Consider the following 20,400-nt stretch of genomic DNA (forward strand, 5'->3'; position numbering starts at 1 on the left):
AAATACAGAACCTGGAAGTTAACTGCTGTGCTCTCTCTCCCCTATAGTAAGACAAACTTATGCTATGAATCCATCAAACCAGACATGACATTAATATACCTACTCAAATGGACAAGCTTCACAACAGAGTGAAATATCTGGGCAGTATTCCAACTGTGTCTGGAGCTCACCACCCCTCAAGCACTCTGGGGAAACCTGTGTAAACATGTAATAAAACTGGAGACTCCAAAGTGGATCAAGGCAGGATGTGGCTCCCTGGAAACAGAATGACGACCAGCAGCAAAACCTGAAAACTGCTGGCTTGCACTTTGGAGATGAGGGGAAAAGGATCCCTTCATTTTAACAGCAATCCTCGGCTTGGATATTTAAGGATCCCATACAAGCCATTCTCCCCTTTAAAAAGCAAGGAGTAAAACTTCAGTGCAGGAGGGGTTACTGAATGCCATGAGCAGCACCAGGAGTTAATCCTTACCTCCCTGCTGGCAGCAAGAACAGAAGGCTGGGATCCAGGAGGGAGGATTCTTCGGGGAGCTCCTACAGGCAGGTTTTGCCCCTGAGGAAGCTGGATGGACTGTGGCAGAAGCAGGGGCTGCTGGCCAGAGCCGTAGCGGGGCAGAGGCAGCTGGGAGCCAGGCACAGGCATTGTCAGCTGTGTGACAAGGACATGTAGTTACCTTAATGGCAGTAACAGTCTCCTGTTTGACATGCTGCCTCCCAATACCCTGAAAGCACAGCCTTGCCGAAGGGAAGCTCCCAAACAGTGCAGCCTGGCACGAATAAAGGCAAACGACTGTAACAGAGGGACCTTCACACGGAAATGGATGTTCTGGCAGTGCTGCCAACACCCTTATCAGCTGGGTTTTTAACATGCCATCAAGTTAACCTAACTGCCCGTGGATGGGGGCTGTCCTCCATTCCTAGAGCCCAGTTTTCCAGTCTTCCTCATGGTCACTTCATGGGTCTGTTTTCCCTTCATACAATGTCAGTGTCAGTGCAGTGTCAGGTGCTTTGTTTTCACCTTTGAAAATCTCCTACACTCTTATACCAAAACATTCTGAGGATTGGACCTCCAGAGAGAGCGATGGGGACCTAAGCTCCATGTTTCACAGTGAGCTTCAAACCAGTGATGGACATAACTAAGAGCAATTACAAAAAAATACTGTAGCTTGGGGCTGAGGCACCTCCTGTTCCCCTTGATTTTCTCACAATTGCTGGATTTGGGAGGTTCTATCAACACTTTAGAATAAATAAATAAACCAATCTAAGGCTGGCAAAAGAAACCAAGTTCCTCGCTTATGATGGATAAAGCTTTTCTTCATATATTTAGTTTGCCAGTGTTCTCTGTATTTTCCTCACCTAAGTTACTTTCACGATTAACTCTTTACGTCAGTCACAACATAAAAATCCCTCTGAAACAAAAAATAAACCTTAACAAGTTGCACAAGATAAACGTAAGATGAGTTTAATAAAATTAGCAATTTTCTCCAGAGAATCAGAGCACATGCCCACAAACACAGCTATGGCCACAGTAGAATTCAATGTTTTTATGTGAACCATGCTTTATTAAAACATTTTCACACATTGAAATTCCTGTTAGGATTCTGCCAAACAGATCAGCTGAAGTTGCAAATAAGACTTGGACGACAAATGAACTGAGAAGACGGATGAGCCTTTAATACAAGTTCCTAGTTGCCCTGGAAGCTGAGGTGATGGGAGAGATGACTGGGATTTGGCTCTCAGAAGAGGTGCTTTTAGGACAACCATTGCATCATGGCCTCCTATGCATGCAGCACTGGAAGGTCTGACTTCCAAGTGACAAAATGACGTCTCAGCAGGGACAGACAAGGTATGAGCAACCATCTCATTAAATAAGGTGCTGCATATGTGAAATCATGGTTCACAGAACAGTGTCTCGGGGAAATCTTCCGCCTCTTTACAAAGAGTTTAGTTCAGACAGACATGTTACAACCCATCCTCAGAAACAAGTGGCTGTGAATTAGCCTGGACCAAAGGAGTGGCTCGCCAGTCCTGCTCCTAACCTGTGTGAGCTGAGAGTCCATCATCTGGGAGGCTCCCATACCAGCCTGGTTTATTTGCCCCTCATAAACCAGTGCCTGGCTTCCGTTCATGGGCTGATAGGGGGACCCAGACTGGGTTTTCACCACCTCCAAGGGCTGCATGCCTGGGAAGGCGGAATATGGAGGTTTCAGAGCGGTGCCTCCTGTCAGGACCATGGTGCTGGGCTGGGACAGACTGGGGTGCATGTACACCTGAGACCTGCAGGAAAAAAACATGCTTCAGTCATGATGCACAAAACCCTTGGAGACTGTACAAAAACACCCTGCCAAACCGTATCTGGCCTGCCATCAGTTCTCAGACAACTAAACTGACAGCTTAGAAATAAGCTGTGATGCCACTTTCCATTTTAGTTACCAGGATTTTTTACTTCCACTCTTAAGCTTTTACAGCCACATCCTTGTGTTGCCAGAATACTCAACAGAACAACATTGTGTAGTATCTAATATTTATGTTTCAATATCCCACACAACAACCTGCGGATTAGCAGTTAAGGGAAGATTCAGATTACCTAAAGTCTGCAGCAATTTTGCAAAGCAGGAAAAAATCAGAAGTTAAAGATTCCAACAGCTCTAGCAAATAAGAAGGGTTTTTTTAAACCTCAGTGTTTAGGCTTTTGAAGCACTAACTCAGATTTTTCAGTCTCATGCTCCCTACACTGGCACTGTTATTAGGGGAAGGAAACAGCATTTGAACAAAGAGGAAAGGGAAGATGAGTGTGGGGTATCTGACCAATGTACACAGACATGAGGAACATAAAAGAGCAAGCCACAAGGAAAGGAAAACAGGAAGCAGTTACCTGAAGGGCTGTATGGAGCTGTACATCTCCTGGGACTGGGAAACAGGCAGACCACCCCTCAGTCCAAGCTGAGCTTGGGCCTGTAAGGATGTGTGGAGGGAAATTGGAATCTGCTGAGCAGCAGCAGCCTGCAGAAGAAAGTAATATGACTGAGAGGTACAAGAGGAGTCAGAAACTCTCTAGGGCTGTTAAAAAGCCATCAGTTTCCTGCATGAGTCAATCTGCAGTGACAATTACCTACACTGGGCCTTTACCCAGCCCTGCATCATTCCCCAGAACAGGAGCACTGCCAGAGAAGACACTGCCCAGGTACCCAGAGATTGATGCCTGCAAGAGGCATTTGATGGACATGAGGGAACCAACATGCTCCTCGCACAGAGCAGGCAGTGACAATCCCATCTCTCACCTGCCTGTACTTCACCTTGAAAGAGCTCTCCCCAGCCCTATCAACATCCTATTTACTAGTGAAGTTACTCATTATTATTGACTGGCTGGGGAATTCACTGAAAGTCACTTCATCTCACTCAGGCCTCAGCATCTGCTTCAGTTAAAACCAGTCCAAGGGCACTGGTACAGAAGGGGAAGAGCTCCTAAATACCCTCCCTTCAGTTCCATTAACCCTGACACCACTGGGAAGCAGCATTCAAGGAAACTAAAGGGAGACACATCTAAGTTCCTTTGGGCTATGAAAGTGAAAAATTACTCATTGTTTCTTAAATGCCACCATGAAGAATCCTTGAAATACCACTTGGAAGCTGTACTGCTCCCTTACCTGTTGGTAGCTTTGCTGCTGAGGTATTGTCTGAGGGACCAGGCGGGGCTGACTCGCAAACACATGGCCATCCAGATACAGGGGTGGAATATGGTTACCTGGACATCAGAAAAGGCAGGCTGTAAATTCAAGGTACAGGGGAGATACAGGCACAGTAGACTGCTGAGATCTGCAGGTCAAGAATATTTCCTATCTTTCAGTAATTTAACATAAGCAAAGTACCCATTCAGAAGAGTCTGTAAAGCTCCTAAATCCACATACCAACATCAGCAGTAGCAGAATTGCTGAGAATTAATCATACCTTCCTGTCAAAGGCTAAATGTAAACCCAGGTTTCGCACCTCCACAAAAGAATCAGACACTAGCAGCTCAGAAGTTGGTAACCTGTACTCTGAACTAAATGCCAGAAATCTGCTCTGCAGTCACCTCATCTCTGCAGCTAAGACAGACAGGAAGAGCCAATACAGCATTTAAGGCCTTGAGACATGAGATCTAAAAGCCATATTCACCCCTAGGGTGGCAGCAGTTAGTAACTGCTGCGCCACTCCTGTGCTTTTGTGCAGATATGAACCACAGGATTAAGCAGCAAGATTAGGGTGGGTGAGGAAGGAAATCACCTGACTTGGAACAATCTGTTTACCAAGCGGTAACAGTCACTACACATTTCACTCTGTTCTTGAACTGAGACATGAGAATGACAGTGCATATATGAGACGTCCTTTGGGACCCAGGAGTCATCCCATGGAGAGAATCCCAGAGCATTTCCTCTTTCCAATACTCTCCCTAATTACACACACTAACATAAGTGAGTTAAGCTTTTCCTTCAACTAAAAGACAGCAACACCTTCCCCCCTTCCAGAATTCTGTGAGTTATAAGGCAGTAGTTGTTTTGCTAAAAGCAAAAGGTGCTCAGAACCTGTGACTTCACAGGCAAAACAAGCAGAGGAATGGCTAATAATGCTATTGGGACTGTTGAAGCCTCTCAGACAGAGATCTCCTCCCTTCTATTCTACTGGGCACACAGTGAAGGGTAAGCAAGATCTACTGAGACATCAGAGACTTGTCACTACACAGGGAAAGCTGTCTTTGTATTAAACTTTCACCAGCCACATTCTTCAAAGTGGGGAGACAGTCCCTCTTTCTGTCTTGCCTGTGTTGTTAAGGATCTGTCAAACACCAGCCAGCCAGTTACTCTACACAGAAGCTCTTCTCACCATGCTCTCATCTACCAGAACCAGGGCATGACTCCCAGATTACAATCAGACAATGCAAATGTTGCTGCAGTTTGCAGGTACCTGGAATAGATGCAGAAGGTGCTACAGAGGCCACAGGCATAGGAGGCATAGAAACTCCACCAAAAGAGCTGTAGCTGACACCATTGGAAGCTCCAACACTGGAAGGAGGCTGGATGCCTGAGCCTGCACCTCCTGGGGAGTTCTGTTCTGGTAAACTCGGAGAGTTTTCCCATGCTTTACGAGCAGACTCCATCTATGGAAACAAAGAACAATAACTACAGACAGTTCACATGGGGAGGACATTACCAAAGCCTACAGTTGCTCATCTGTGTCCCATGAGCTCAAATTCCCTGCACTCTAGGCATAGTGGAAAGCTGACAGGCCTGAGGTCAGGGGGTTCTACAACAATTTCTAATGGACAAGAATCCTTCACAAATACTCAAATCCCTTGGTATTTGCTGAGCTTCTCGGGTTTGGGATGGAGGTGGTTTTTGGTTTGGTTTATTTGGTTCTATTGTTGTTCTTGTTTGTACGCTTGGGTGGGTTTTGTTTGTTTTTTCCCCTCTCTTTACACCACCAGGCTTCCCAGGATCCCTGAGCAGCCACCTTACCCAGTACTGAAACAGGAAAGCTCTGTTGCACTTGGTTCTACAACTGGCAAGGACTTCCTGCACTCAGGACTTAAAACACCCACCTCCGCACTCATGTCAAATAGCACATATGCACAACTTTACAAAAGCTAATTCAATTTAATTAAATTTAAATTTAGCAATACCTAACAAAATACTCTGGGAAAGATCTCCCCACCCTCACTACTCTGCCCACAGAGACATGGCATCCACACACCTTCAGCTTCCTTACCTTAAGAGTAAGGTCTGCAGTGGGGAAGGACATGGGGTTCAGGCCGATGCAGCGCTGGAGGTGATGATCCCTTCGCAGGATGGGAATGGACTGTGTTAACCCTGCCTGAGGGGAGAGTCATAAAAGGTGAGTATCTGTGAACTCTTAGGAGAACGGTATGAGCCACCAAGGTGACAGAGATTCAGCTGGGCAGCTCCAGTAAGTGCACATCAAAGAATTCAGTCCCCAGGGGTACTGCAGGAGCCAAGTACCATGTTCAACTGGGGTCCATTCTGCTCTTGCAATAAAGGAAGCTTTGGTTATGTGCAAAGACACCCCTCTATGCCGAACTATACCAGCTTCCACTTCAACATCAGTTTGATCCAATAACTGCCATTTGCAGAAGAGTTCTCCTTCCTGTCCCATATTTAGAAACTACCTAAGTTTCAGACAAAACCTGTTTCTGAAAATAAACACCCTATAAGACAAATCTCCAAAATCAAAACCAGACAGCCTACAAACTGGAAGACATTTCAAAAGCAGCTTTGTGCGTGTCTCACATTGCTGTCTACAGCTGAGCTTTCAGTGTGCTCACTCTTTCACACAGAATAATGAAATACACAGATGGCTGGAATAAGCTGGGAAACCTCTAAAAAGGCCTGACCACCATGTTACAGTTCTATGCCTTGCTGTGGCATGTGAAACCTTCTGAGGAAGCTGGGCAGTCTGGGTCTAAACATGCCACCATCTGCATCGTGGCCATGTCCAACACTTGTGTGTCTCAGGGGAAGAGACTGGTCATCTCAGAGATGGCTTTACATAGGTCACAATGATTATGAAGTTGCTCTCTATATCACTTCTGCATTTGTGACACTCATTTTACCAAGGCATCTTGAGATTTCCATTCTGGATTTCAGTGGCACGTGCTGCCTAAGCATGAAATATGAAGTCAGATGCAGACATGCTTGCTTTCTTGAGATTTACCTAAGGAGTATCTCCAATGAATCAATGCCAAAAGAAAAAAAAAACCAAAAAACTTACATTACTGGCCAAGGCATCCTGCAATTTGGTGACAGGGTTAGCTGCAGTGCCAGAGGCAGAACCAGGTGGCAAGCTGAAGTCAGAGTCCTGAAAAAGCAACACACATAAAATTCAAATCCAGGTCCATGGGCCAACCCTCTGCTTTTCATGGTTAATGACTCTAGCCCGAATTATGACACTACAAACTAAAGACTGATCTCCAGTAAGCCTTGCTGGAAACAGAAAACACTTCTCAGCACTCAGCAGCAGGCAACCCCCAGAGGCACACAAAAGCTTGGCCGTGATTTTGTCCCTCACCTCTCTTACCACCCCAGCTGGTCCTTGGGACAGTATTTCCAAGTGGATACTAAATGTTTGCCAGGACATCCTGAGTGCCTGGTGTGTGTCAGTAGTGAAATCTAAGGCAAACCTACAGCTGGAAGCTTCTTCTAAATAATCCTTCTGCCTCAAACCAGTTTTCATGCCTCAACAAGATCAAATCACCAAGAAGATAAAATTAAATTCAATCCTCACTTTAGGATTTACTCCAAATTCAATGGGTGGTACAGGAAGTACAGAATCCACGTGAATTTCCACCCCATTAACAGGGGGAATATTCCCTTCCAGCCGTTCCGTTCCCTCCGAACCCTTTCTGTTTTTCAGGGAGCGTTCGTTGCCGATTGGTCCGGGCTTGTGTTCCTTGTTCTGTCCTGAGCCTTGATCTGAATCCTTAACAGGAAAGCAGAGAGGCTGAGACACAAAGACCGAATAAGCCAACCTCAAGCCTTAAAAATGCTATCAAGAACAACACAACCACTTCACAACGTCTCTCACTCTGTGCTCTGGCTTGGCTGCAAATCCAGATTACCTTTTTATCAGTTTGCTTCTGCACTTGCTCCTTCTGGCAGTCAGGCTTTGGGTCCACCAGGCCAGCCCCATTCATCTCCTCTGGTTTGAGGGTGCCATATGGAGAACTGCGCTGAGAGGAGGTCGCGGAGGATTCCCGAGACTCCGCGCTCAAGTCAATGCCACTATCCCCCTGGCTGCCTTTAAATCCCTGCTATGCAAAGCACGAAATGTGTTAAAGCCCCGGACTCAGACCCAGCACCACCGAGGAAAAAACATCCCAGAAAACAGCAAGACCACGTCCCTTTTTCAAATCACCATCCTGGTTAACTGCAAAGGAGTTGGGCCTGACCTGCAGCATCCCTTGGCTGCTCACTCAGCTCTACGCAGCCCTGAGACAGGTGAACTGATGCACCAACCAGACCTTGGCTTCAGAGGAAGGAGATGCGTCCCACTGAACAACTAGGCTGAGACTGCCAAACTCACTTCACATGGAACCCAAACCAAATTTGAACTCTTGGTTTCCAGAGGTGAAGTGTTCAGGAACTCCTCTGCCCTCCCTGCGTTAAGGCTACAGCTACACACTGCTCACAGGCACAAGGCACAAACAGCACCTAAGGGATTCCACCCTCCTCAACCACAGTGTGCACCCAGTGATGAGCATAACCCTGGAACAGCTCTATCACACAGATACTCCAGATTTATACCCACACACAACACAAAGCAGTGCTTGGCTCTTTAGGTCAAGATTTGAACAGCGCCAAGCTCAAATTAAAACTGCAAAGAGACAGTTTAAAATGGCACAAGCAGAGCTGAGAGTCACTAAGCACAGATGGAGCAATGAGAAGCATAAAAGCCACCTGCATTAATACTTTATACACACAATACCTTGAAGGGCACCTTAGGAGCCACTTACCTCAGTGCTAGACTCAGTACCATTAAAGGTATTTACAGGCTTGCTCCAGGAGTCACTGCCAGGAGACTGAACGGAAAGTGCTGGAAGAGAATGGAGGGTAGGATTCAGCTGCTTGAAACACAGCTATGAGCACACTCTGTACACATTACACCATCAACCTTCCATTTCTAGACATGAGAAAGGGTATTTTCACCACCTCAGAATGTTAAGTGTTGCCCAGCTATCTGAGACATGATACAGCAGAGAACACAGGGTGTGAGGAGTGAGAGTAGAGAACAGGGAGGAGATTTCTTAGGGAACATAACAACAGGAGAAAGGTCAGAGAGAAACAAGGGAGGCACCAGCTGCTCAGGACTACTGATGAGAAAATGTAGGAAAGCAAAATAAGAAAAAGTCTCAAGTAGATCCAGCCCAGGCAGCTATAAAATGCTGTACAGTAGGATCTTGATGTGAAACAAAGACCCAAGAAGCAGAATAGGAGACTGACATGGCCAGCAACAGGAGCAGGATGACTGAATAGCAGAGCTTACAACAGAGGCTACTCCACGTGTCTGCCAGCTCCCCTCCCACTCCCAGCATCAGACAGGAGAGGGTTGCCTCCTCTGAACCATGGACCCCATCCTTGCTGCACACCCCAGAGCACTCCAGCTCTGTGAAACCCTTTGGAACAAACAGACCCAAGCCTACCTGGGCTGTTGCTCTCCCAGATCTCTGTGCCCAGGCTGTTTCCAGACACTGTTACATCACTCTGCTCCAAGCACAGGCTGTTCTGCTTCTTTGCAAATCGCGGCGGAATGCGCGACTGAAGGACGCGGGCCTTGGCTGGTGCCTGTGACAGGAAAGGCACAGGTGTCAGACTGGGAGGTTCCCCCAGTCTAACAAGGCTGGAAAGAGCTGCCTCTTGCAGTGTGAGGTTTTCTTCTGGCAACAACACAGTCAGAGTGCAAAGTCATCCACTGCTCCTGCTGCCCAATAGGCCAGCAACTACAGCCAGCAGCTGGCTTAGAGAGCCAAGCTGCTTTGGATGAAGACCACTCTAGAAACTTAACTCCCAATTAACAGTTCTGCTGCAAGCCAAGAACAGTCAGAAACCAAACTGCTTTTCAGACCAGAGGCCTTAAATATGTTTCTGGGGCCCAACACAGGATCTGTACCACTTTGGCACTGTCAACTGTATGTTTTTCTGTTCATACACACACTTTCTGGGGCCCTGTTTCTCTGACTGCAATCCAAACCACCCAACAGGTCCAACTTTTCTGCCTCCCATTCCTCACCTGAGCAGCCTGTTCCTTCTTCCTTCGCTCCTCTTCCAGCAAACGACGTTGCTTTTTAGTAAGAACCTCAATGAAGCCTTCCCCTGCCATGGAACCAACTTCATTCTCTTCCGCTGTGTTCGACACCCGATTATCAATGATGGTACCTGAACAAAGCACACAGAGAGAATACAGTGCACATGTGTGTGCATATAAAGCTTTATAACTGCAGTAATTTAAACAGTGCACTCCAAAGAGGATCCATGCCACAATAAGTTCACCTAGCAACACAGCAGCTACTTTTAGAAAATAAAATCATGTAGTCTGCTGACATCTACCAGCCACTTTATCTTGCAGGACTTTGCTGTCTCCCCTGTTTCAAGATGAGCACACTTCAGCTGGAGGAGCTATGTGACAACTCAGGTAATTCTCTTTTCAGGGACACTAATTTCTTGCCTCCCTGCCATTAGCTCAGCCTCAAATTCCCCACTCTGGATCCTCTCTCAGCTTCCTTCAAACAACATAAATTTCAAGCCTAAAATACATTAGCATCTTAGAGAGAAATAAAGAAATATTCTCCCTAAACACAAACTTTATATAGAAGAAACATCAGAGACACTGTCAGATCAGGCTGAAAAGTTTGCGGTCAAAATTTAACAATAATTTTACCTTCCATTTTTCTATTTAGATACGCAAGAATTTTCTTGTTTCTGTAAATAAATGGAAAAATAAGTCCCTAATCTGATATTAAAAATTACACTGGACTGAATCAGTCTGGCTTCAGTCAGTCAGCCATAATATGTTATCCTCTTAAAGAAACAAATGAATCAAGATACTCACTTCCATAACTCAGTTCAAACTGTGACAAGGCCTCTCCCTTCTCACTTGCTCTTTGTGCAGTGGATTTGTGCTCCTTCTCTGGCTTTTTACCTGGCCCCTCAGCACTCTCTGAGTTCACATGGGAGGCCCTATCCAAGCTATAAATGGAGTGGCTGCTCCCACCACTGGTATTGCCAAGGCCTCCTCCTTCTTCTGGAGACCTTCACAGAAAGAAGGGAAAGGATTTAGTTTTGTCAGCAGAATGCAAATAGAAATTACAAGAAGAAAATGAATAGAGTGTATGTCCAATCCTTCAACATCTGCATATATCACCGATCAGAAAACAACTTTACCTTTTGCTCTTTATCAGGGTCCCACTCTGCTGGCTCTCGTATCTGGAAGCTGCTCCCACGCCACTCTTGACGGACTGCTCTGCAAACCCTGCCGGCTCAGCTTTGCGGCTCTGCCTGTCCACCAGCGGCCTCTGGCTCGAGAAGCTCCTCTTTGCCAGTTCCCTCTTCTCTCCCAAGCTCCCAGTATTGAGGCCACCTTCCAGCTGGCCCTCACTCTCTGGAGCTCCATCTCTTCTCTCCCGCCGCTCGCTGAAGTCACTGCTCTCAGACGCTGTCTCCCACTCCTCATTGGCATGGTCCGAAGAGTTCTGGTAGGACAGCTCAGGAGAGCGTCTGCCCGAGATGCTGCTCTTCTCTGCAGTGCCCAGTTTGGGTCTGCCTGGCCACTGGCTGGGCAGCAGATTAGGGCCTCCCTCCTCGGGGTTCCACTGCCCGACTGATTCCCTCTCCTGCCTGAGGCGCCTGAACCGTGGGGGCTTGTCCTGGCGGGGAGGACGCCGCCTCCTGAAGGGCCTGTTCTCTATGTTCTCCTGATCTGCTGAGTAATCCTCCTGGAAAAAGTGCCTTTTGTCATCCAGATGACTCTCATCAAAAACCCGGCTGGAGAAGGAATCCGTGTGTTTGTAAGAATCCTGAAGGTAGTCCCTGTCAGACTGCTGCCTGCTCCCAAAAGTGTCTGATGGAGATGTGTGGCTGTACTCTTGCCACCCGCCGCCCCCACTCCTGCCTTGCCACTGGGTGGGCTCCTTACCCATGAACCCCCTTCGCCCATAGCCAGAGTTGCTCAGTCTTGGTGGCAGTGATCTCCCAAAGGCTCTTGGAGCCCTCATCTTCGGATCCAGGCTATTATGATCATCTGAATAGATTTTGTTGGACCTCCAAGACTCTTTGAAGTCTCCCTTTTTCAAATCACTGTCATCCCTGTCCAGCACAGAGCCTTCATTGCTGTTCTCAGAGCCCCTCTGTCGGCGACGCTTGGGGAGCTCCTCGTACTCTGACCCTTCACTGTGTGTCTCGCTGGCAATCCGGCGCCTTGGTTTGCCTCTGGGGAAGTCCTCTGGCTGGTTGAACTCCCGGAGCCCTCGGCCCCGGCTGCTCCTCTGGGTGTTGTTGTAGACCCCCCTGCTGCTCACAACAGTGCCTCGGCCTCTGAAGGTGAACTCTCTGAAGCCTCTCCCTCGCCCACGCCCTTGACCTCTCCCACCAAAGGCTTGCTCCTCATCAATGAAGATCCAGTTGTTTCTTTTTGTGGGCGGGAGATCACTGCTTTCTCTGGATAGTTTGTTCTCCCAGGTTCTTTCTGGCTTCTCTTCTTCCTCCTCATCCTCTTCTTCCTCTTGGGATTTCTCAGCCTCTCGTGCAAGGCTCGTTTGGGAAGAACCTTTGTCATCCAGCAGGTAACGTGTTGAGTTAAGCAAGGCAGCAGAGTCATCTGACTCATTTTCTACCTTCTGAACAGCTGCCTTCTCCTTCAGCGGGCGTGAGCTGTCCTCTCCCTCCAGTTTAACCTTCTCCATTTCCTTCTCCTTCTCTTCCACCTTGAGGGCTTTCAGGACTGGCTTTTTAATGGGGCCCGACCGCCGTGTCCTCCCCATTTGCTCCTGGGGCTGCCCGCTGGTGTTGCGGCTCTCAGGAGCCCACTCTGCTGTCTCTTCAGTGGCCTGTTTGGTACTGGCTCCTTCCTTCTTCCAGGGGTCAGCACTGAATGACTGCTCATCCCGGGGTACTTCTTCAGCAACTTCCGCTGCTGTCTCCGCAGGTTTCTGATGGTGGCTGATATCCCAACCATTATATTCAGGCTTCTTCTCTGCTTGGATAAAATCAGGCTCCAGGGGTGAACACCTCAGGTTCGCATGGCGGCTGCCAGCAGGACAGGCTTCCTGCACACTCTCCTGGTGCTGGAACAAGAGATCCTGGCCTATCCTCTGAGAAGACAGGCAGCTGTCAAAGTCTGCTTGGGCCTTCTTGTCAAAAGCATTCAAATACTCCTCCCCTCTCTCCTCAAAGAGATCTCGCTGAGTGCTCAGACTCTCCGGCCTTCCAGAAGCAGAGTAACTTTCATTCCTGAGAATAAAACAAACAACAAACAAAGCTAAGTCAGGTAATGTAGGGCATAGCACATCTCCAAGGGCCCGGGCTGGATACAAGAGGTGAAAAGAAATAAACTGAGGTTTATGCTAAATCATGAGGCAATTAACCTATAAATACCAAAACGCTGCGCAGAGCTACTGTGGCCCCAGGCTGTACTGCCTGGTTTGTTGAATCAATGCATGATAAAGAAAACAGTTCCTATGATGGGCAGCAAACTTAAGAAATGAAGGGAGATTTAACCTCCAACGATGTGGAGATCTGAAAACAAAGAATTGGTTTTAGAATGTCTAAAAAAAGTAGGAGACAAACTAGCAATCATCAGAATTTTTGACTCATGGCTTTTTATACCTTCCCATGTAGGTGACAAGGCCCCTCTCCCTCCAAACAGGCTGGTCAGATAGCAAACTTCTGAATAGCTCAATAGCTCTCTGTAAACCAGCTAAACCACTCAGGAGTGTAAAGGTGCTCCCAGATCAGTACCTGGGCCTGATCACAGACATCTTTCAGGCCAGCTCTACACCTGCTTTTCAGCAGATGCTTACAGCAGCACCTCCCATTCCAGCATGCATGAGGACAGGGGAATTCTGCACTCACCTGGCATGCAGCCCCTCCATGCTCATGCTGTCAGTGTGTTTCTGATGTGACAGGGAGTATCCTTTGCTCTGCAGGGATGTGTAGCTGTCCTGGCCCCACAGTGGCACAGGATCCAAGGGAGCAGTTTTCCTCTCTGCCTGCCCTGCCTGACAGTTCTGATCTTCAGACCGACAGCTGCTCCCGCTGATGGAGTCCTGATGAATCACAGGCTTCATAATTCCTGCTCACAACAGAGTTCATACCATTAGCATTAGGATTTCACAGACAAGAAGAACTGAATGATCTCCCCTTCGTCTCAAGCAGCAGGCAGCTGCAGCCATGGAAACCTCCCTTGCAAAGGGGAGCCTGTACTTGGAAACTGAACAGCTGGGAAATACACCTGGAGTGATACAGAAGATGACACAGCTCTCAGAGCCCAGCCCACACAGACACTACACAGCATCACTGGCTTGGGATCAAGCAATCCACCAACTGCAGGGAATGATTTATATATCCTGATGTTTACATTCACACCTCTGAAGATTAGGACAAGATAGGAAGGTGCAAAGCACACACAGCTCTGGAAATACAGGGTTTCTCCATCACATTTCCTAAAAGGGTCTATTAAGATTTCACATGATTACAGTAACTCCAAAACTCATCCTTCTCCAACAGGCAAGATCAGTGGATCTGCTACCCTTTCCTCCAAGGGGCAAGATCAGTCACATCCACTAAGGTCACAAAGCAGTCAGGGAAAGTCTCCCACTGCAGTGCAGAGAATGGACAGACACATGTCTACATGTCCTCCCTCCCAGTCTCCCACCACTTCCCACTGAAACCAGCTTTCTCATCCCCAGAGAAGGGATGCAAGCCAGAATGCAAAATCTGGACAGAGGTTAAGAAACACAGTGAATTTCCAGATATGAACCAACTCAACAGCCGAGACAAACGCTGACAACACTCACCTGAAGGGTGAAGGGCTGAAGGGTAGAAATCCACGGGGGTGCGACTCTGGGCCATGCGAGGGTCCATGTAGGACGGCATCATCATCCAGCGGGGATCGAAGCCGAGCATCTGCGGGTGCGGCGGGTAGAACGTCCGCTGGGGATGGGAGTGGGACGGGGGAGGATAGACCTGCTGCTGCCAGTGCTGCATCTTGTACAGCTGCTCCTGCAGGGAACAGGATGGGCCATTGGACATGGTTGTGGTGCCAGGAATCGCACTGATGTACTGGTCAGTCAAAGGAAAACATATGCCATCCATCAAAGGTTCAATCTCTAATCAGATGGGAGGGTGGGGCAGACAGGGGTAATTCACTACCAGCTGGGCATGTGGCAGTTGGTATTCTGTAAATACCAGAGTAGTCAGACTATCACACCACTGTGGGCCAGGCTATATGGCCAAACACAAGGGATCAGCTTTAAGACCACAATTTGCATCTTCTCAACACTCCTACGAGTACAGGACAGCTTCCTGTCAAACGCCACTTCATGGCGACCAAAACGCCACTTCATGGAACCAAATACTTTAGAAGATGTTGCATTTTTCAGGAAATGCATCTTTAATTTATTTAGTGTGTAGATATATTAGTTCCACCCCTGTCAGCTTAACAGATTAGATAAAAAAAAACCAAATCACATTAAGAGAGCTATTAATATTTTAGTGTTTCCTGGGCATCCTTCAGAAGGCTGGCACTTGCTGATTGTTTTCCCATCTCCCACACAGCCAGTCCACCTTCCCTTAGCTGAGGACTGTCATGATGTTCATTTGATTTGACATTTAACTTTTGCTGAAGGTCCAAAGAGAATATATATCTGAAAGGAGTTTTGTGTACTGAAGAAAGCTTTCAAACACCAAACAGCTCCAATTAACATCAAATGCATCTACTTATTTGTCAAATGTGCAACCATATTTTTTTGCTAAGCTTACAACAGTGTCAGATACTGTACTGTTTATTAAAAAAGCCAATCCCCAACTGCAGAGCAAAAGAGACACCTTTAAATCTGAATCTGACACTTCATTACATCAAGGAAGGCCCTGATAAATGCAGATTATATCTACATTACCTGGTACTCTGGTACCTGGGAGAAAATATTTCCTTTACCATACCAATATTTTTCCATTTTGCCCTTTTCACGGAGCTACCAAAGCAGCAATACAAGCCAGCCAAAACTCACACTGCCTCATACATATTAACATGACAGAGGATGAGAAAATAAAATAAAACTTCATGTTCTTCCAGTAGTGATGACCTGTGGTATTAGCATGACAGCAAAGACATCCAATTCTTTTTTGTTTAAGAGCATCTCTTTTCAAGAGTAACATTAGGCAGCATTTGCTGCTGTACATCTGAATCATGAAAATGTCAACTGCCGAGCAACGAGCACGGGGAACATCCATAAAAGAGCAATTACTGAGCAAAAGCCAATTGTGAGCTCTTTGCGAAGATCTGCAGCAGCATTGATGATATCCCATTTCAAGTGGTTATTTTACGAAGAATGGCAATTAACTTTGCATTATCTGAAGCCTGAATACTCTGTCCCCTGGTTTGGCTCTGCTGCCCTACAGAGGCTCACTGCATCTGGTGGCACACCTGCACAGCACATATGGCACATACAGCACTGAAAGGTCAGGCAAGAGCCAAGCTGCACAAAGCAGCTCAGCTGACATCTCAGCGCCCCAGAACAGTTTTCAATGAAACAAAAATGAAACATTTAAGACCAAACATTTTTATGGTGCAAAGAAAACAGTGATCTGAAAGAGCCTCACAGAAAAAACCCAAGTAGGTACTGGATGAGAGCAGAGCAAAGGACCGGCCCTCTGCAAAGGCAGGAGGTGGAATGAGAAGTGTGCCACTCCAGAACTCCCTCCAAGTCCGGAAGCAGTCCAGGAACTTGCCAAACTAAGCACACTTTGCCCCTGGCAAGCAAATGGCTGCCCATACCTACAATGGTAAGGACACAGCAAGTGCTGAGTGAAATGGAAGCAGCTGAACCCCAAGGGTTTCCCATTTCCTTGTCCTGTGTATTCAGGCACTGCAGCAGTGCTGAGTAACAGCAGCCCATCTTGTGCCAGAGAGTAAAAAAGATGTTCATCAGCTTCAAGGCTAGCCCAAGGAACAGAACCTCCCCTGGGCCAGGCACCAAGCACCAAGACAGGCACTGATGCGCTCATGGTTTTGGATGTGGGAACATCCACAGCTTCTCCTCCTCATGAACATTTGCAAACCAGAGCTCTGCCACAAACCACACAGTCCTAAGAGTTCCAAATGTCAGGAGATGCCCAGACAACCGTGCAAGACAAGTCAGCATTTCTGACAGAACTGTATTTTTTTCCCAGGCAAGTGACAAACCTGGCAGAGCTCTACCCACAACAGCTTGAGCATCACAGGACACAAGAAAAACTCATGCAGCCGACAGAGAGCCTTTCTATCCAATCACACAGGGTATTTCCATGATCAGAAGTACTGGAAAAGGCCAGGGTAAAACCTCATTTATCTCCTCCCAGCTCAAAGACTGATGGTGATGAGAACTGAGCAAACACAATGGCTTACTGGGGGGTCCATAAAATGGGTTGTGAGCCATTTACCTGCTGCTGTTGCTGCTGCTGCTGCCTCTGGAATCGTGGGGGAAGAGACTTCTGGTACTTGCTGAATTCTTGTGCTGGTGAGGGAGCTTCTCTGAGCTCCTCCTCACTGCTGCTTTGGGCTGCTGCTGCTGGAGCAGGACTCTCCTCTTCCAGATAGCCAGCAGAGGCATCCTGCGTGTGAAACTCAGGGGTTGCTGCACAGAAGAAAACAAGCCCTCAACAGCCTGCTCATGACAGAATTGGGAGTGCACCATCACCACACAACATACACAGCTGTGGGCATGTCCTGACTGTAATACATGGCTGAACCTTACTACAATCACATCTGAGCACATCCTTTACCTTGACAGTCCTATAGAGGGTTTTGGCTATCTTATTTTAATGATAAATTCTGAGATCCTCCTTTGCTATCAGCCTTCTGCTTAAGCACTGGGGAGAAAGTCCTTTTCCCCATTAGTCCTTAAACCTGGCAGCACTTACTGGTTTTCTGAAATATGGCCATGAGCATTTAATATTATCATCCAATCATGAGAAGCCCATGAGGCCCATTCCAACAAGCCCTCTGCTAGCACAGCTCACTGAGCACAGATAAAGGCAACTGAAGAAGTTTGCATGTGTTTTAATAGCTTTTTTTATTTAATCAACCTTTGTCAACAATGCAAAAGACTCTGCAGAACACAAGCAGCAGCTGATCTCTCAAGGGCAGCTGAAGGACCCTCTGAACACTCCCTCCCAGGAACTCCCTCACTCCAGCTAAGAGATCAGCAGAATAACAAAAAAAGCAATTTTTACAGGGCGAGGCAGACAGTGTTTCTGTACCTTTACGGAAAGCATGCCCATTCTCTTGTGCAGCGTTTTTCTCTGTGCTGGGAGGTCGCACATCTTCATTCTCTGTGTGTTTCTGTGTCTCCCCACTCTTCTGAGCCAGTTTGCATTTCTGATCAAGTTGTTTGAGCTTCGCAGCACAGGCTGCCAGGCGCTCCTCCCTGGCTCGCCGCTCCTCCTCCTCCCGTCGCCTCCTGGCTCTCTCAACAGCCTCAGAGATCTCAGAGTGCACAAACTTCTGTCTCACAGGCACCTTTTCTTCTTTATCCTCAAGGGACTGCTGTCTGAGAACACCTCCCAGCGCAGGCTTCTGTCAGAGAAAAAACATTCCTCCCTAAGTGTGACCCAACCAGTGCCTCTATCTTGAGATCTGCATCCCTTGGTGACAACATCCCCTTCTGACTCCCTCCCCTCTATCCTCAAGCACAAATCCCCCTGTTACTGGGAAGAGATATTGCTATTTGGTTCAGTAACTGCATTTTCTCACTGACAACCCCACTGTTCTAAACCAGCTTCAATTTCTTTTCCCTAGTGGAAGTGCTATGCAGGTAAGATTTCTCTCCAGGTGGATATAAACTAAGAATAGAGAAATTAATCCTCATCCCATTTCCAGTAAGATGTCAAACTGGCCTCCTAAGGACAATGATGGGCTTCCAGCTCACACTCATGAGTTCAACCTACCTGGTATTCTGAGGCAGAGCTCCAGCCATTCAGCTTCCTTGGAGGCTGCTGTGAATCCTGTGCTTTCCGGACTGGCCGGGACAAGCCAACTGAATCATTCCAATTCTTTCCTTCCTCCAAGGTGTGCTTGACATCTGCACTGTCTGCAGAGCTCAGGGACAACTGTCTCTGCCTTCTGGGATCCCAGCTGTTCCTGTCACATAAACAGCTTTATTATTGCATTTGCTACTTGCTTCAAAAAGCACTTGGAGCCTAATCAAGTGGCAAAGGCAACTGACTCTAGTAAAAAGAAAAGATCACAAAAAACCACCAAAACAAGTGAAGTGCTTCTCTTAAGGTGCATAAGGATCAACTCCACTATTGTGCAGCAGGATAAAGGTGAGAAAAGCTGACTGGAAAACTGGCAGTCAGCTGCTAGACCTACACATATCCTTGAAGACCATTCCAATGCTGCCCAGTAAAATCAACAAAGTCACGGTAAGAAATCAGAGGGATCAAGACTTCACATTTGGAACAAGTTTTTAAAGATCCTGGTATTGCTCACTTTTACTAAAGGTAAACTGTATGTGCAAACAGAGGGACTTCTTACCACTTCTGTCGTCCATCTTTAAGAGTTTCTTCCTCTTCTTCATCTTCACTAAACTTTAGTTTCTCAGAGTAATCCATTTCATCATGAATGCCTACGAAGGCAGCAAGGGAGAATAGATTTATGAGAGGAAAGAAACAGGTCCCTTGTCCTGATAAAGCTTATGCCCCCTTTTAGCACTACATTACAGGACACACAGGCTTGGCATGAACTACTCACTAAGCCAAATGTCCAGCACTGGTCCTGGAAATCACAGAATAGCTTGGGTTGGAAGGGACCTTTAATGCCATCTACCAACCTCCCTCAATGAGCAGGGACTTCAACTAGATCAGGCAAGAAATGATGTGAGCAGCGTGGACACACACTACTGAACAGCTGGGCTGGTCCCAGAGGAGGAGCAGCAAACAGCCTGGGAGTGGGGGCTGCAAATGGGGAGACAGTAGCCAAGCCAGACTGTGTGCAATTGGATACTGAATGCCATGACTAAAAAGGCAGGACTAACTCTCCTTCCCAGCACCCACAGTGCTATCCCTCCTGCTGTGCTTGGTGTTTTCAGATTTTAGGAGTCTTCAGATCCAGTTCCTTGAGCACAATGTGATGGAAGGATCAGAAGGATCCATTGTGTCATCATTTACACCAATTTCACAACTACACAAAGCTAGAGCATGAAGACACTGTACCTGCCCATCCATCATCTGCATCATTGTCCAGCTCATCCAGCCCCTTCAGGTTCTCTGCATTGATGATGGTGGGCCGAGGCACTCGCTCCATCTGCTGCCGAACTGGGCGTGTTGGGCGAGACAGGCTGAGCCTGTTCTCTTTTCTGAAAACACAGAATTGGTCAGAAACAGCAAAAAGAAAATCAAAGGACGCAGAGCTGAGTCTGTTACGTTGAATCAGTGCTTTTCTACTTTGCATTTAAATACAATGCATCCAAGTTTCTCTCCCCGTCCAGCCGTTTCTTCCCCTTGTCTACCCGGTACCCGCTTCCTAGAACTTACAGATCAGAGCTGCAACCCCTCCAGTCCAGGATCACACCCCAATTCCCATGTCTGACTGCTCTTCAGACACACGGTGCTCACAGTCTTGCAACATTTTAGCTGCTGTTGTAGCTGGAGAAAAGCACTG

The 20,400-nt window shown here is 47.3% G+C and overlaps 1 protein-coding gene, 1 long non-coding RNA gene and 1 other non-coding gene across 11 annotated transcripts in view; 1 reads left to right on the plus strand and 2 right to left on the minus strand.

The window, feature by feature from the left end:
* The window catches only part of PRRC2B (proline rich coiled-coil 2B), a 46,595-nt gene that overhangs the window by 6,061 nt on the left and 20,134 nt on the right, over positions 1 to 20,400 (minus strand). For 7 of the 9 annotated variants that reach the window (XM_068211247.1, XM_068211248.1, XM_068211254.1 and 4 more), the window contains exons 9-29: positions 19,953 to 20,095; positions 19,276 to 19,366; positions 18,687 to 18,879; positions 18,000 to 18,315; positions 17,181 to 17,374; positions 14,558 to 14,762; positions 13,614 to 13,833; positions 10,929 to 12,992; positions 10,597 to 10,796; positions 9,778 to 9,923; positions 9,191 to 9,332; positions 8,504 to 8,583; positions 7,610 to 7,801; positions 7,276 to 7,470; positions 6,763 to 6,849; positions 5,743 to 5,847; positions 4,942 to 5,134; positions 3,648 to 3,745; positions 2,876 to 3,003; positions 2,040 to 2,277; positions 473 to 649 (exon numbers count right to left, since the gene is read on the minus strand). In XM_068211247.1, the coding sequence (XP_068067348.1) occupies positions 473 to 649; positions 2,040 to 2,277; positions 2,876 to 3,003; positions 3,648 to 3,745; positions 4,942 to 5,134; positions 5,743 to 5,847; positions 6,763 to 6,849; positions 7,276 to 7,470; positions 7,610 to 7,801; positions 8,504 to 8,583; positions 9,191 to 9,332; positions 9,778 to 9,923; positions 10,597 to 10,796; positions 10,929 to 12,992; positions 13,614 to 13,833; positions 14,558 to 14,762; positions 17,181 to 17,374; positions 18,000 to 18,315; positions 18,687 to 18,879; positions 19,276 to 19,366; positions 19,953 to 20,095 (5,407 nt within the window). Of the gene's footprint in view, positions 1 to 103; positions 196 to 472; positions 650 to 2,039; positions 2,278 to 2,875; positions 3,004 to 3,647; positions 3,746 to 4,941; positions 5,135 to 5,742; positions 5,848 to 6,762; positions 6,850 to 7,275; positions 7,471 to 7,609; positions 7,802 to 8,503; positions 8,584 to 9,190; positions 9,333 to 9,777; positions 9,924 to 10,596; positions 10,797 to 10,928; positions 12,993 to 13,613; positions 13,834 to 14,557; positions 14,763 to 17,180; positions 17,375 to 17,999; positions 18,316 to 18,686; positions 18,880 to 19,275; positions 19,367 to 19,952; positions 20,096 to 20,400 lie in introns of all 9 variants that reach the window. The other 2 variants (XM_068211255.1, XM_068211252.1) reach the window with 2 other exon arrangements.
* Positions 4,625 to 4,705, minus strand: LOC137486435 (small nucleolar RNA SNORD62). The gene has a single exon (XR_011005735.1). It is a non-coding gene; the product is annotated as a small nucleolar RNA SNORD62 (small nucleolar RNA).
* Positions 5,078 to 7,784, plus strand: LOC137486194 (uncharacterized). The gene is made up of 2 exons (XR_011005612.1): positions 5,078 to 5,211; positions 5,275 to 7,784. It is a non-coding gene; the product is annotated as an uncharacterized lncRNA (long non-coding RNA).

The sequence above is a fragment of the Anomalospiza imberbis genome, chromosome 21 (genome assembly GCF_031753505.1).
Source record: "Anomalospiza imberbis isolate Cuckoo-Finch-1a 21T00152 chromosome 21, ASM3175350v1, whole genome shotgun sequence".
Lineage (NCBI taxonomy): Eukaryota > Metazoa > Chordata > Aves > Passeriformes > Viduidae > Anomalospiza > Anomalospiza imberbis.